This window comes from Balaenoptera acutorostrata, chromosome 3 (genome assembly GCF_949987535.1).
Source record: "Balaenoptera acutorostrata chromosome 3, mBalAcu1.1, whole genome shotgun sequence".
NCBI lineage: Eukaryota > Metazoa > Chordata > Mammalia > Artiodactyla > Balaenopteridae > Balaenoptera > Balaenoptera acutorostrata.
Genome location: NC_080066.1, coordinates 84444291 through 84461283, shown reverse-complemented (window position 1 = coordinate 84461283; position 16993 = coordinate 84444291). Strand labels below are relative to the sequence as shown.

The following is a 16993-nucleotide window of genomic DNA, read 5'->3' as shown; positions in this document are numbered from 1 at the left end:
AGCCAAGTCCAGCTGGGCAGTGCCAAGTGGAAAGCCAGAGCAAGTATCTGGACAATCAAGACCCTCCAACCCATCCTTGAAGAAATGGGAGTAGGTGGCGACAGCACTTTCCAGGCTGATGCAAGCCTCAGTTCTCAACCTTGCATTCCTTGTGTAGATACAATGACAGAAAGCAACACTCAGACACTTCTTTTATGCCAATTATAAACGAAGCACAAACTGTTGGTAAACTGTCATCACCATCGTACCCCAAACGCCAGTAAGTTATACAGGGAAAAGGTAAAGCTGAAATTACCTTCAGATGCCTGACAGTAACTAATGGTCCTTCTCCTCCCCCTCCTCCCACCCCACCTCCCCAGCCCATCCTCCCTACCGTTCGCCTTTGAGTCCACATTCCCTGCAGGACCGTGTAAGAGCCCCACCCCACTCTTCGCCCCACCTCCCTGTGTGGAAGCTGTGGAGGGGGTCTGGGTGGGCCTGACATCAGTCTGACTCCCCCAGGTGCTCACGGACATCACCATGGGACTCGTACCTATGACGGTGGGGACCCCCGTGGGCAGCTGTTCCGGAAACAAAGAGCACTCCCCGTGGAGGGTGAGCTCTGGGCGACGCCACAGACAACACGGCCACTTTCACTGCAATCGCTCTGCAGCCCCAGTAGGGGGTGTGGGGAGGGGCTATGATGCCATCCGTTTGCAACAAAAACCCATCAGAGGTAAACCCACGTAAGCCCCGGTCGCTGCAGCGCAGTCATCTACCCAGCACGTGGTGTAAGGGTTGTCTGGGCCCCCAGGCTCCCGCTGGCAGTGGAGGAGGATGGCTGAGCCGACTTCCTTCAGCACGTGGGTCCCCCCTACATCCTCAGGGATGGAGAATCTGCAGCCTCTAACGCAGGCTTGATTGTTTTTTAATCACTCAAGCCATCTGGAGCCAGATCTGGTGAGTGAGGTGGATGCCACTTAGGGGCACCAGCAAGGTCTGAGTAACTAAAGTGACACAGCAGCTTGCTTCACTTGATCTGATGGAAGATTTCCATATTCACGCTGCGTGGGGCTGAGAGGCCGTGATCAAAGGCAAAGTCGGCGGTTTGGGGCCTTTTAAGACTCCTGAGCACATCTGTGCTTCTAATTTTTCTGACTAAACGCCCATACATGCTGTGTGGGTGAATTAGATAACAGAGTAGAGGGCTGCGGCGGGGCGGGGGGTAGAGACGCAGTGTATCACCCGAGTCAGCGTTCCGTTCACAGGCTTCCTCCACCGCCCACCTACTGTGTGCTCTGGAGAGAGAAAGGCAACCAAGAAGCTAAAAGCAGTCTCATAACTAAATGTGGTCCCTCCACGAGCACAGACATTTACACCAGGGGCCTACGTACCTGGAGAGACTGTGCCTCCACCCCAAACCCCAGCCCACACAGTCAGGCAGATTGATTTCCTGCCTTTTAAGGGAGAAAGGCTGCTCTGAGTCACTCAAAGTCTGTTCCAGAGCCCTTCTGCTGTTTCCCACCTCCCTCCCTTCCCCCACCCACCTCTCCCACTCCCTCTGCAGTAGAGGTGGATGGATGGAGTCAGTCAGCAGTGCTGAAGCATCCCTCCTCCCCTCCCACCCTCTCTAGTAAGAGTGGTACACGAGTGACAGAAAGTCCAACATATGGCATCCTTTTAAGGATAAAAAAAAAAGAGTCTAAAAGGCTAGGCGGCAACACGTACATCTCAACAACCACTGTGTAAAAAGGAGCCTTTGGAAAAAAAGTCTAGAAAGAGGTGCTCTAAGATAATAATGATTGTAACAGGGTGCTAGGGGTAAAAAACCTTTTCTTTCTTTTTTCCAGTTAAATACATAACTGATACATTAAATTTTTTATGAACATAAAAAAAAGCAAGTGCAATGTGATGTACTACATTTGTAGGTAATACAGGAGATTAATAACACCTGTCCTATCAAACATAGTACCGACAGAGATATTAGAACTCATGGATTATTTAGAAGATGTACACTTTTGATACTTAAAAGGGTTATAAATAAAAACCAAATTTTCCTTTGAAAAAGCTGGACTAAAGGCAGAGGCAGGGGTTGGCGGGGGGGGTGTAAACTGGCCATAAAAATATATGACTTCAGTTTATGGTTTTATGTTCAACGAATGTAACATCAAAATAGACATAAAAAGCACTAAGCAGTGGTAGCTAGCCTCCTGAAAGACATGTCCTTGTCCAGGCCCCTCCCTCATTATATCGGTGTTGGTCTGTGTGACCAGTGGAATATGCAGAAGAAGGGAAGGAATGTCACTTCTGAGGCCAGGTCATCAAAGACAGCACGGCTTCTGCCTTTGTCTCCCTCTCCTGCTCTGGGGGAGGCCAGCTACCGTGTCGCGAGCAGCCCGATGGAAAGGTCCACACGGTGAGGAGCTAAGGCCTCCAGCCAAGAGCCATGTGAGTGAGCCATTCTGGAAGTGAGCTTCTGCCTTAGCCAAGCTGTCAAATGACTGCATCCCTGACCAACATCTTGACTGCAACCTTGTGAGACACCCTGAGCCAGAACTATCCTTCTGAGCTGCTCCTGATTCCTCACTCTCAGAAACCATGTAAGATACGAAATAGTCACTGTGTAAGCTGTTCAACTTGGGGGTAATTTGTTATGTAGCAGTTTAATAACTAATACATAAGATGTAAAATAAACCATGTGAACTGTATAAGATGAATGAAAAAATTATACTTCACAAAATACATAGTTTAAATTTGTTCTTTAAGGCATAAAAACTGCTAAACTCTTAAACTGAAAGAAGCCACAGTGGCACTTCAACCACTTACGCCTTCAACTTGGAGGCAAAAAAAACCCTAATTTAAAAATGGTTTCACTTACAAATAAGACCTTGAAATATGCTCAGGAAGAAAATTTTTGAATGGTCTGTCAAATAGAGTTTATAATATTTCTGTTATTACTAATTCCAAATCTACCCAAATTAGTGAAGTTTTCAAGTACGCCAGAGAATTCTTAACGAGGTAGCTCGTGTCCTTTGGCGCACAGGCAGAGACATAACATTCGGAGAGGGTCTTTTGAAAAGGACGGCTCTTTCCCTTCAGCTTACAATCAGAAACGTGCCCACCATCACCCGACAGGTGTGACGTACCTGCGAGGAGCTCACGATCCTCCTCTTATCCTTGCACCAGTCCATGCACAGAACCTTGTTCCCATGGCCTTTGAGGGTCCTTCTGGTCTTCATGACAAACTGCCCCAGGGCCTCCACGCGCTCGGCCACCTGGTGCACTGCAAGGACAAGACACGCTCAATCCCGGGACCGAGGACCAGGTCTGAGCCACTAGCTGGCACAGGGGAGCCGTCGGTGCTTCATTCTCCTGCGCTTTACTCCATTGCCCTCGCGATGCTCTCTCTTTCAAGCTCAGGAGAAGGTAGAGACACGCCGTCATTCTCTCTGTGTTTAAGACCCTACATTTATAACTTATATAATACTGTGCATCAACTATACTTCAATAAAAAATGACCCTGTTTTTCAAAGCACTTCCATATATGCACGCTGAGGGATGAAGGACAGGACTGCCTCATATTTGCAAAGCTCTACATAGAACTCTCCCACTGAAGGGCCACAGCTCTGCAAGGCGGGCAGGTAGGCAGTGCAGTGAGATCGCTACTCCCTTTGAATGGGTGAAGAGACTGAGGCTTACAGAGGTTAACCGGCTAATACGAGTTCACACAACTGACCAGGAGCAAAGCGGGGGCTTCTGGTTCTTTCACCTACTACTTTCCAGTCACAAGGACAAGTGACTTTACAGAAACTTTCCTATCAGGTGCCAGGACGTGCACCACCTGCTCAACAGCAGGCCCTGTGTTTCCTCACTGGTCCCCCCCATGCCTGGCACGGGTCTGGGACATGGTAATTGCCCGACCCACGTGCTGCAGGAAAGAGCGAATTGACTGACCCTCCAAACAGTACACTGTGGATTTACTGAAAACTCACAGTGCCGGCAGAGATCAACGCAACATTCCACAAGTCTGAACACATGATCTGCAGAAGGTACATACATCAGGAAGGCGCTCCAAAAATCAATCTCTCAGCGGCTGGGACCACAGCCTCTTTCCTGAGGCCAAGGGAGAGCTTTTGGGGGGCTTTTAAAGAGGCTGTCAGAGGGAGAGTTCACGCGAAGGAGCAGAAAGGGCCCCCGAAACCATTCAGTCCATGCCGTCATTGTGCAGGTGAGGAAACTGAGGTGGGGGTCATGTGGCTTCTGTCCCCTTGTGCGGCGCTACTCCCTTTCAGGTTAGAGGCTGCGCCGGGCTCCTAACCCCACCTCTGCTTCTCCTTCCTCTAAACCTCTCAGCTGGGCCTTTTTCTGGGCAGGTGGGGAGGAGGGGAGGGGGCATTCTAGGCCAGGGGACAGCCCCAGGAAAGGTGTGGTGTCTTGGTACAGACAGAACATCAGGGGTGGAGGGAGGCAAGGCACCGGCTCTGGCCTTCCCAGGGAGCTGCTGGTGCTGGCGGGGGAAGTGCCCACCTCCCTCACTTGACGCCTGGGCTGAGGGGCTGACTCTGTGCTTTAACCCTTGTGACAACAGGGCCCCTTCTCAGGAAATCCTTCCTTCCTTCTTCCCTCCCCTCTTCCCTTCCTTCTCTTTAAACACGTCGGTGTGTATTTCCTAAAAACAAGGAATTCTCTTGCATAACCACAGTGTAACTATCAAAGTCAGAGAACTGACACTGAAACAATACGATGTCTAATCTATAGACCTTATTGAGATGCTCTCTATTGTCCCAACAATATCTTTAGAGCAAAAGAAAACCTAAGCTCGCGTGTTGCAGTCACTGGTCGCTTTCTTTCATCTCTAGTTACTTTGTTCCCCAAACTGGGCTTGTCTGATGCTTCCTCAAGATTAGCTTTGGGTAATGCACGTTTGGCAGGACCACCACAGACTAGCGCTGAGGTCCTGCCCCGAACACCTGTCCCGTCAAGAGGCACCTGCTGTCCGCTAGTCCCATCACCAGCAATGTTTACTAGGACTATTTGGTCAAGGTGGCGTCTGCTAGGGTTCTCCACTGTACAGTTACCATTTTGCCTTTCGTCATGAAAAAGTACTTTGTGGGGATGTACTCTGAGAGTATATAAACATCACAACACTCCTCAAACTTGAATACCCTACTTTTAACATCCATTAATGATTCTTGCCTGAACCAATTGTTATGATGGTTGGTAAGGGGTGACTTTTCTAATTCCATCATTCCTTCTGCATTTTTTAGTTGACTTTCTAATATAAAGAGGAGTGTTCCTTCTTCCCCAATGTATTTATTCATTCATTTACATTAGTAGGGACTCATGGATTCTCAGTTTATTCAAGAAGTTATAATCCTTTACTACTATTTATTTTGATGCCCAACTCGTCCCTGATTTGCTCGGTGGGAGCCCTATCAGGCAGGCTCCCGAGACCTTCCGACATGTCCCCATCATCCTTGGAGCACATCTTCTTGCGGGCCCATGTTCCCTCCCTGCCCTAGACCTGGAAGCAGGCATTTATTTCTCCAAGAAGTTTTGGTTTCTTTTAGTTGCCCCATTTCTTTGTGACGAAATAAAAATGAGTGAACAGGTTAAAAGTCTCTGTGAAAACCCACGCTGTAAAAAGTACTTGCTAAACTATAAAGTGCTACACGAATGTGCAATTATTATGCCATCGCTTCTGCGAAGACACTGCATTCTTTATTGCCACCAACAGCACATTAGTCTTTTATGGAAACATTCTTCACAAAAACATATTGAATGCAATTTAAAAACAGACTGAATTTTTCTAATTTCTTATGGGCCTTTTACACAAGCCTATACCAGCTCAGAGCTATGAGCATATTCTAGTCAGTATCTTACTTTGAAACTTCATATCAATATTAGTGCTACTTCCCCCAGTTCAGCATTAGGACAATCATAGCCATTTAATGTCACTCTTACCAAAAAAAAAGAAAAAGATGACTCACCAAACAAAATAGGGCCTCCTTACAAAGCATGAATTTGAACACATCCCAACTATTAATTATTTTTTCTCACTGCATTTTCTCTTCCCATATATAGATTCACTCCCAACCTACTCTATCCTGTTTCTATCTGCCAAACCTCACATCTGCTGAATTAAAGAGCTTTTTAAAAACTTTAAATACCAGAAAGTAAAAACAAAACCCAAAAAACTGGAAACGAGTGGAATATGCTCTTGTAAATCATTTGTGGGAGCTTGGTTCAGGACAGATGTGGTTTCTCCTTTGCCTTCTGATGAACCACGCCTTCAGGATTTAACTTTTTCTTTTTTAAAAAAAGAAATGATGGGGGCTTCCCTGGTGGCGCAGTGGTTGAGAATCTGCCTGCCAATGCAGGGGACACGGGTTCGAGCCCTGGTCTGGGAAGATCCCACATGCCACGGAGCAACTAGGCCCGTGAGCCACAACTACTGAGCCTGCGCGTCTGAAGCCTGTGCTCCGCAACAAGAGAGGCCGCGACAGTGAGAGGCCCGCGCACCACGATGAAGAGTGGCCCCCACTTGCCACAACTAGAGAAAGCCCTCGTACAGAAACGAAGACCCAACACAGCCATAAATAAATAAATAAATAAATAAATAAATAAAATAAAAATCATACAGTGGCTTCCCATTGTATGAAAAAAAAAAAAAGAAATGATGAGCACGGCTAGTTGGTTTCTATAATAATAACTTACTAGAATAGAATGATAGCCTGTTAAGAAATTCCACTAGAAGGTAAGTGGCAGGAGGATGGGGTGCTGTCTTGTTGGAGCTCCTTGGAGCATTCACTGCAACAGAGTGGTCAGGAGCCCGGCCTCCGGGTCACAGTCTTGGGCAGCCGCACACCAGCTGTGCAACCGTGAGCCTCGGCTCACCTTCCTGCCCCCTCGCTTCCCTCATGGGGTTGTTGGGACAACTATCCCAGCCTGACACAAAGGGAGCACTCAATGAATTTTAGCTATTGCTCTCCAGCTTGGCATACAGTGGGTACCCAGTAAATATTTATTGAAAGGATAAAGGGAATGCTCAGTGATTACTAAATTTCAGTCAACTGCAGCAATCCTAGGCAGTAGGTTTTGGTGGGCTAACCTAACTTTTCAGCCCCTTTCCCTTCTTTTTCTGTACCTCTCTCTACCCCTAACCCATCATCTCTGCTTCAGCTGCCAACCAACTCCTAAATTTATCAGCGCAAACTTGCTAGCACTGGCAGTGGGAGCCTCACTTGTTTCCTGATCCAAGGAGTCCGAATCCACGGGATGGAGCCAGGATGCTGCATTCCCACCTGCTCCCCAGGTGAGTTATACCCACTAAAGGTGGAGGTGGCACAGCTCTGAGAAGGTTCAGAAAGGCAGCTTCTTGGACGGGAGGGCGGGGCGGGGAAATGCGGCAGATAAGGGGAGGATTCCAGAGTCTGTGGTTGAGAACACAGCGATGCCTCAAGCCCCAACGGACAATTCAGAAAGGAGCTGGTTGGGGAGAAAGCCATAATTCAAAAAGATATGTGCACCCCAATGTTCACTGCAGCACTATTTACAGTAGCCAAGACATGGAAACAGCCTAAATGTCCACTGACAGAGGAATGGATAAAGAAGATGTGGTACATATATACAATAGAATACTACTCAGCCCAAAAAAGAATGAAATAATGCCATTTGCAGCAACATGCATGGACCTAGAGATTATCATACTAAGTGAAGTAAGTCAGAAAAAGGCAGATATCATATGCTATCACTCATATGTGGAATCTAATTTTAAAAAATGATACAAATGAACCTATTTACAAAACAGAAACAGACTTACAGATATTGAAAACAAACTTATGGTTACCAAAGGGGAAACGTGGTGGGGAGGGATAAATCAGGAGCTTGGGGTAACATACACACACACTACTATATATAAGATAGATAACCAAAAAGGACCTACTGTATATCACAGGGAACTCTACTCAATATTCTGTGATAACCTATATGAGAAAAGAATCTGAAAAAGAACGAATATATGTATATGTATAACTGAATCATTTTGCTGTACACCTGAAAGTAACACAACATTGTACATCAACTATACTCCAATAAAATTTTTTAAAAAAAGAAATAAAGGAGCTGGTTGGGAATTAAGATGGTAAGCGCTCTTTCTTATGAATGATGTGCAGGTAGGGTAGTTGCTGGAAACTGAAAGCCATGGCTGGAACTCAAGAAGAGGGATAGAGCTGGAAGTATAGGCTAGTAACTGTCTACTGCCTGAATGATGTTTCCCTCCTATGTGCCAAATGCTTGGGTACAGAAAAGAAGAAGACAGTTCCTGCTCTCACTGGGCTCGCCGTCTGCAGGGCACGGACAGGCCAGCACACAGGTAACCACCGCAGTGTAGTGAGAAGGTAGATAACAGAGGAGTTGGGGAGCCGAGGGCAACATGGCTGACTCTGCTGCAGGTGCAGCCGTCGGAGGAGACGTCACAGGAACCTGGTTTTGAAGGATGCATAGGAGTTGGGGTAGGGAAGGGGGAGGCAGGAAATTAGTTTCTTACCATTTACTTCTGTTCGTTATTCAGTAAAATGGAAGACATGACCTAATCCATGGGGTGTGCTGTGGTTTAACAGGGAAAGCAAATTAAACTGCTTAACGATACTTGGCTGGCCAGGAATCAAAAATGTACAGGTGGGGGGCTTCCCTGGTGGCGCAGTGGTTGAGAATCTGCCTGCCAATGCAGGGGACACGGGTTTGAGCCCTGGTCTGGGAGGATCCCACATGCTGCGGAGCAACTAGGCCCGTGAGCCACAATTACTAAGCCTGCGCGTCTGGAGCCTGTGCTCCACAAGAGGAGAGGCCACGATGGTGAGAGGCCTGCACACCGCGATGAGGAGTGGCCCCCACTTGCCGCGGTGGAAGAGGGCCCTCGCACAGAAACGAAGACCCAATGCAGCCATAAATAAATAAATAAATAAAAATTAAAAAATAAATAAACACACACACACACACACACACACACACACACACACACACAAATGTACAGGTGGGTACTAGGGGCTGAGGACCAAAACACTGGAAACAACATGACCTGGAGGAAAGAGGGCTTCTGAAATGGAGGGGCCATGAAATGTCAAATGTAATTATCTGTCATTTTTAATGACGGCAGAACATTCCACTTATGAATATACCATTAACTAAATATTCCCAACCAGTGGACACTTACTTTGCTCCAGGGCCACGGTGATACCCTTGCATTGCATTACCTCCCTAGATAAATTCCAATTTGTGGCGTTGCTGAGTTAAATGGAAAGCACATTTTTGAAGGCTTTCAATACCCATCGCCATTATCCATCATTTACTGTGTGTCTCCCGCGTGACAGGTGCTGGGCTGAGAGCTTTACACATGGCCTGAGGTCACAGGCTTTATCTCCATTTCTACCGAAAAGGAAAACAGGCTCAGGGAGGCTAAGGACCTTATGCACACACACACTTGGGCCTCTAAGAACAGATAAATACCTCCCATCGTGGGGTAAACTCTGGGCCGGTGGCTGCGATTCTTTAGAAAATCAAGGACTAGGTGAGGCAGTGACAAAGGCTTCCTGGTCCAGAAGACACCCCAACCTTGGATCCCTCCCACTTCCTGATGTAGGCAGAGCAATGGGTCATTTAGACCACGAGTCAAGAAACCCGCCCTCACCTGGCTCAGCCACCACCTGGCAGGGAGAGGGGTGCCAAGTTAGAGCCAGAAGAGACCTTAGCAACTCGACAAGCAGTGCCCAGCATCATCCCCAGGCACCCTGTGCGGGGTGCCCTGTGTGCAGGGCATCCTGTATGCAGGGCTGAACCCTCCCTGCCCGGGCCCTGGGGTCGGGCAGTCATGTGGAGCAGTTGTTTTCAAACTTCTATTTGAGTTGCACAAGGCCCCCTCCCCCTGCCTTCTTCCACTTTCTCTCATAGATAAAATCCTACTAGAAGCCCAATCTAGAAACTAGACAGAGCAAAGCCAGGCTGGTGAACAGTCGAGGGAGGTGCTGGGCTCAGAGGCGCTTCTGCTCTGCACGCCTCCGGCCCAGGGGCTCCCAAGGTCCAAACAGCAAGCGTGCAGGCCGACGTGGGGCGCCAGCCCTGTCGCTTCTGGGAAAGGAAAATGAGGCCTGAGGGGAGGGCATACTTATACATTAGAGGTAAACAAATGTGTCCTCTGAGGCTGTGCCCTCCTCTGTGAAACGAGGGTGTGAAGAGTTTATCTATGGGGCCTTGGAAATGATCTGTCATTCTGGCTTCAGACAAAGATGAACTTTTCATCAAGATGTGGCTTCCTCTCAACTTCCAGGGAATAGTTTTGCTGTTTATTTTCTAATCAGTGCACACAGGAACCTAAAGTGAAATGTACAACGTGGAGGTCAATACATAAGAATTCAAGCCATGTAACTTCATGAAGTGAAATTATGCAGCAGCGTCATTCCTGGTGCTCCATAAGGCCGTGAAAAAATGACCCCAGCGTGAACACGCTCTAAAAATCTCCCAGAAAATGAACACTGGGAAATTGATTGTAAATACAGAACACAAGTTCAAAGACATATGAGAGGTCTTAAATACGAAAACAGAACTATTTTAAAAATGATCTTGAATAACTTACTGAATTTTGCACCAACATACAGTCTTGTGATGGCCACAATTTGATAGAAGATCAAAGGAATCAAGGAAGAAAACGTATCCAAAGCTAATTTTTAAAAACTCATTCTGTCTGATTCTACCCCAAGGTAGAATGGGGTGGGATGTATACAAAACCCTCACACACCTGGATGGAAGGAAAACATTTATAATCACATTACCTCACCTGTGTTAGAGATTTCTTTTTTTTAACGTTTTTATTGGAGTATAACCGCTTTACAATGGTGTGTTAGTTTCTGCTTTATAACAAAGTGAATCAGTTATACATATACATATATCCTCATATCTCTTCCCTCTTGAGTCTCCCTCCCTCCTACCCTCCCTATCCCACCCCTCTAGGTGGTCACAAAGCACCGAGCTGATCTCCCTGTGCTATGCTGCTGCTTCCCACTAGCTATCTATTTCACCTTTGGTAGTGTATATATGTCCATGCCACTTTCTCACTTTGTCCCAGCTTACCCTTCCCCCTCCCCGTGTCCTCAAGTCCTTTCTCTAGTAGGTCTGCATCTTTATCTTTATTCCCGTCTTGCCCCTAGGTTCTTCATAACCTTTTTTTTTTTTTTTAGATTCCATATATATGTGTCAGCATACGGTATTTGTTTTTCTCTTTCTGACTTACTTCACTCTGTCAGAGACTTTTGAAATGCCCCAAAACCATAAATTAGCCACAGACAAAAAACCCTGAATTCCTGAATTAAAAGTTGGAAGGGTTAAGTTATGGTACAGCCTTTATGATGGAATACTATATGGTTCCAAATCATAATTTTTAAATACTGACATTAAAAAGAACTGTAAAATGACATGAGGAGCTATTCAATCCATTGGGTTAAATTAAAACTAGGCTCATACAAACAACAAACTAAACTCAAACTATACCTACTACAATCCCAAGTATGCTTATAAATACATACACAGACATGAAAACGTAAGCTATGAAGTCCCAAGTAAGCTTATAAATACACACACAAACATGAAAACATCAAAATATTAAAAGCGGCTACCTCGGGGTGGTGGGGTTATGGATGACTTGTTTTCCTGTATTTCTGAATCTGCTACAGCGGCCTTAGCTTATTATGACAGTTTTCTAGCAAGAGGAAGGGGCGAGGAAATGAAAGGCAAGTTTGCTTTCTGCTCCTTCTGACACCACAGGCCACACATGGAAGAGCAGCTGGAAGCAGATTACTCTGCTGGGAAACTCACTTTTATAAGCCTCAGTACACGTAGCATATTTCCTTAGAACGTGGAAAAAGTGGATCAACATATTTGCTTCAGACTAATCCAGAAATATGGTTTTCCTAAATTTCTCCTTACACTGTAAAGTCAGAATAGTCCAAGGCTCTAGCCATAAAGCCTTTGAGAATAAGACCCTTCACAAAGTTACACTTAGAACACACAGAAAAGGGAATAGCATCGGACGATAAATCCTGTGGTTTCCCATATTTCGTCTGGAGTTTTAACCTACAGACATTACACAAATCTTTTTTGAGCTGCTCTGCTCCTAGATAATAATAGAATCTTCCCCAAAGGAGCTGGGAACCGGAATGAAGTCATCCCCACACAGGCCCACAAGGCTGCCATGTATGTTGGCCAAAATGAACACGGCCTCCCTCCTACTGTCTGCTTTCAGTCTGTCTTCCAGATCATTTGTCCCTTTAATTTCAAGTTAAGAACTTTTTAAAACTGAACTCTCTCCTTTTTCTCTGGATCTTGACTCCCATTTCAGTATTCATTTTTTATTATAAAAGCAATAAATGCACACATGTGTATAAAGTAAAACGTACCTCTACATCCCCCCACTCCCCTCTCTAGAGATAACAAGCTTCCTGTGTCTCCTGCCACAAATCTAATGCATATACAAGCAGCTTTTGTTTAAGCTAATGAGACCATATCATACACACTGTTGGGCACTTTTTTTTTCTTACTCAATACTGACACCTCTTCACACACACACACACAGATTTAGCCTTTTGTTTCTGTTTTTTTTCCATTTTAATGTGAATCTCAGCCTTCGGCGAGACGGTCTAGCATGGTGAGAAGGACAGCTGTACTCCCCATTTGCCCTTAGAGTAGCTGCATAACCTCTGGGAAATCCCTTAACCCTTCCCTGGATCTCTGCTGCTACTTCATCCCCAAGGAAAGGGGAGAGGGTTGTTGGGAGGGGAAGAAAACTTTTTGTGCCCGAAAACTGAGGCTGAAGCAGGTGACCTTTCTAGTTTCAAGAGCTGTGTGATAGGCCCCCCCCAAAGATGTCCACATCCTAATTCTCAGAACCTGTGAATATGTTACCTTATGTGACAAAAGGTGCTTTGAAGATGTGATGAAGTTAGGGATCTAGAGATGGGAAGAGTATTCTGAATTATACAGGCGGGCCCAATGTAAGTAATTACAAGGGTCCTTATAAGAGGGAGGCAGGGGGATCAAAGTCAAAGAACGAGATGTGATGACAGAAACGAGGTTGGAGTGAGGTGGGGTCACAAGCCAAGGCATGCAGGCAACCTCTAGAAGCTGGGAACGGCAAGGAATGGACTCTCCCACAAAGCCTCAGAAGGAATGCAGCCCTTCCAACCCATTTCAGATTTCTCATCTCCAGAATTGTAAGAGAATAAATGTATGTTGTTTTAAGCCACTATGTTTATGGAGATTTGTACAAGAGCAATAGGAAACTAACACAAGCTGCCACCTCACGGTTCTAAAATGCCTGAGAATCAAACGAGCGAGCACCTACCCATGGGAGAAGGTAAGCAGAAGGCGATGACGGAAAACACGTGCAGAGAAGCAGGAAATGCTGGAGGAGTGAGGGGAAAGGCAGGGCAGCGGCCCGAGGCCTGGGGCTGTGGAGTTTGATGTAGGCTGGCTTCCCCTTAGGCCGCCCATAAAGGCCACTTCCTGTAGTTAAAGTTGGCCCAGGGTCTGACTTGGGAATGAAGGCCCAACAAAATGGATGCTGGTTTGAGGGTCAAAGGGATGGGAGCTGAAGAACTGAAGAGTCTGAAGTTCGGTTAAGTTCTCTTTCCTCCAAGTTTATGCTCTGTAGTTTTGTTGTGTTGAGCTTTTTATGGCAAGAATTTGGGCAAGTCAGAGCTAACAGAAGGCTGAACAACTGTCCTGGTTTGCCCAGGACTGAAGGGCTTCCCAGTATGCAAGGCTTTCCTTTCTTGCATTTAAAAACCAAGAGTCCCAGGTGCACCAGGATGACTTGGTCACCTTGGCTATGGCCTAAAGACCTTTCCCTGACCAGGGTAGGGGCTACAGGGCAACCTATGATTTCACATCACCAAAATGCAAAAACGCACATGCTCAGGAAGAGGCTGAGAGACTGGAAGAGAGAAGAGCCCAGGGATCATGGAGATCTCTGTGGGAGAGACTGCGGTCACAAGAGGAGGAGCAGTGCTGAGTGCTTACAAGATCCCGGGGGGCTGTGATGGAGTGAGGGGCCAGTGTCTTACGAGGGTCACCCTTGTGGATCCTGAAGACACCAGGGATAGGACAGGGCTTAGGGTCAAGAGGAAGGCTTGAGCCATGTGCCATAGTCCTCAAAAAAGGAGGGAGCCTGGCTGGGGCCTCAGGAGACAGCAGCATGGAGAGGGAGATCAGTTGAATGCTCGGAGCCTCAAAGGAACAAGGGTTTGACATGAGAGTGGAAGAGAAGTGGTCCGGAAGATACAGAGGGACTAAAGGGGACCCTGACCGCATGGCTTCTGGTCTTTTCTACTCAAAAATTCTAACATATGCAGGTGGGGATAAATCCTTCCACTGTGGGTCCAAAATTTGGCCCCGACCTCTGAGAGCACTGCATTCTTGGCAGGACAGAGGTTCCCTGTTGAAAAGCTGCATCTTGACCATCTCTCTGCCTTAGGCAATTTACCAGATTCACAGAAAAGGCTGAAAAGTATCCCAGTGGGCAGCCTTTACTCTCCAGAGCGTTTCTGGAGAATGCCCTCTGCACTGAGCACTAAGACGTTCGGCAAAAAAGCTGAAGTGAGGCTGGGCTGGGGCTCTGACTGGCTGGGCTGGAATCCTGGGTCCACTACTTACTAGCTGGGATCTTTCAGCAAGTCCTTTCACCTCTCTGTGCCTCAGTTTCCTCATCTGTAAAATGGAGAAATCAGACGACCTACCTCAGAGGCACTAACACCATGCTTGCAGCATTGTCACCATCATCTGCAGAGTGCAGGAATTTGCAAAGGGAAATGGGGCAGACCCATTATCCATTCCCTACTTCTCTGATAACAGAACCCAACTTTGTTCGGGGATGGCAGCGTACCCAGCTCACTTCTCCCTTTCTCAGCCTCCCTTGCTGTAGCCATGTGACCTAGTTCTGGCCAATGAAGTGCAAACAGAAATCTGTTGGGGAGAAAGGAGGTTTTTGAAAAAACTTTTGCCTTCCTGAAAAGAAGGAGAAACAGAAGCTGGTGCCCACATTCCCCCTTCTTCCAGCCCTGGATACGGAGGTGATGCTGGGTGCTGTGGCAGTTATAATCATGGGGCAAACGCCAGTGCTCTGAGGTAGTGGAGAAAAAAGAAGCATGGGCTCCTGATAGCACACCAGGCAGCTGAACCAAAGCTGACAATCGCCTACCCTTGTTCTTGTTGAGAAAAATAACTCCCAATTTGCTTAATTACTTTATTTGGGGTTTATAGCTAATTGTAGCTGAATACATTTCTAAATGATACAGGGGCTTAGCCTGCCTCCTATTTAAAGGAGGCCCCTACAAAAAGCACAGCACATTTGAAATTCAGGTCACCTGCTTCTATCAAGTGATTTTTCAAAGAAAGGAATCAGGTGCTAAAGGACCTAGCATAAACCCCATCTTTCTTTTCCAAACTGAACATAGAGGGGTGGTACCAAAATGGTAGGAGCACAATGTATAGGTGTGCCTGAGAACACCATGCATGCGGAGGCCCTGTTCAGCAAAGGGGAGCTGCCACCCTCAGGGCTGAAAAGGAAGCAGATGAAGCCACTTCCCCAAGCCTGGCCTGAGCCCAAGCACTACTGAGGACAAAGCATCCCACAGAGTAAAGGGAAGCTGATCCCACTAAGAGTCATGTAACCTGGCTATTTAAATGTTCACTCATAAAAGTCACAAACCGGTTCTGAATTATGGTCGTGGTCAATAATGTAAGTTCATTTAAGATTGCTACTGCTGTTTTATGCTAACCGCACCTCATGCATCCAAAAGCTTCTTAAACAGCCTTAAAGGAACTAAATGTTTGGATTTGGTAAGCTCCTCTGCTTCCCTTCCCCCATCTGGCTCTCCACTCTCGGACTGGAAAAGTGAGCTTTTATATCAGAGTCTGGTTCCTTGCAAAAGCAAAACTGAGAAAAGACAACAGTGATGGAGAAAGTAAAATGCTTACCAAAAAAACCAGGAGTTTACCCTAGGCCGCGTCCACAAGAGCTCGCTGCGCTTGCCTCCACTGACAACCAACCCCCCGCCCCGCCCACCCCGCTCCGCTGGGGAAGGGCGAGAATGAGATCAGCTTGCATCTTCCAGGAAGGCAGGTGATGACGGTAACTGGTCCCACGATCCAACGTCAGGAGGACAGCGGCCAGGGGCTGCCCCCGCCCAGAGGTGGGCTGGCTTCCACTAGCCGGCAGGGGCTCTGCGAGGTGCCGGGAGCCCGCGAGCGTCCGGCTCGGGTCCCCCACCCGCGCGTCCGGGGGCTTGGGTCGCTACCCGCGTCTCATGTGGCGCCCGGGCACCGGGGCCCTCATCCAGGGCGGTGGCGCGGGCCTGGCTCCGGGCCCGGGCCGCCCCCTCCATCCTCTCCCCCTATCCCCCCGGGAGACGGAGCCGGTCTCCTTTCCCCGGCCCGCCTCCCGGCGCGCAGCCCCCGGCCCGCACTCACGCTCCACGTCGTGCAGCTTGGCCCGCTCCTCCTCCAGTTTGCCCTTGAGGCTCTCGGCCTCGCTCTTGAGCGACGCCAGCGTCTCGTTCTCGTGCAGCCCGTCGGTTGCCATCTTCGAGCGGGGACGCGGCGGGAGGGAAGCGGGGATGCGAGTCAGCGGGCGGCGGAGGCCGGGCCGGAGAGCTTGCGCCGAGCCGCCACCGGCGCAGCTCCAGCCGTCTCCCCGAGCGCGCCCCGCCCCCCGGCGCTGACGCCGGCTGCTGAGAGCCGGGCTCCTGCGGCCGATCCCCTCCCCCCTCCCCCCTCCCCCGGATGTGTCCGCGGGCGCAGAGCCCTTGCGCAGTGCCCCAGGCGAGGCCTGAGTTAGCGCTGCAGCGCACACCACCCGGGGACGCAGGGAGTGTCGTGCCCATTTTGCGGGTGGGAAAACCGAGGTTAGGAGGAGATACGTGACTTGCTGAAGGACGCGCACTTAGTGAGGGCCAAGCTGGGATTCCAA

General features: G+C 48.0%; 1 protein-coding gene across 4 annotated transcripts in view; it reads right to left on the bottom strand.

Moving 5' to 3' along the window:
* The window catches only part of GNB5 (G protein subunit beta 5), a 43816-nt gene extending 27087 nt beyond the window's left edge, over positions 1-16729 (bottom strand). For 3 of the 4 annotated variants that reach the window (XM_057544246.1, XM_057544247.1, XM_057544248.1), the window contains exons 1-2: positions 16495-16729; positions 3126-3262 (exon numbers count right to left, since the gene is read on the bottom strand). In XM_057544246.1, the coding sequence (XP_057400229.1) occupies positions 3126-3262; positions 16495-16606 (249 nt within the window). In that variant the 5' untranslated portion in view covers positions 16607-16729. Of the gene's footprint in view, positions 1-3125; positions 3263-16002; positions 16049-16494 lie in introns of those variants that run through there. The other variant, XM_007194887.2, reaches the window with a different exon arrangement.
* Positions 16730-16993: the final 264 nt, after the last annotated feature.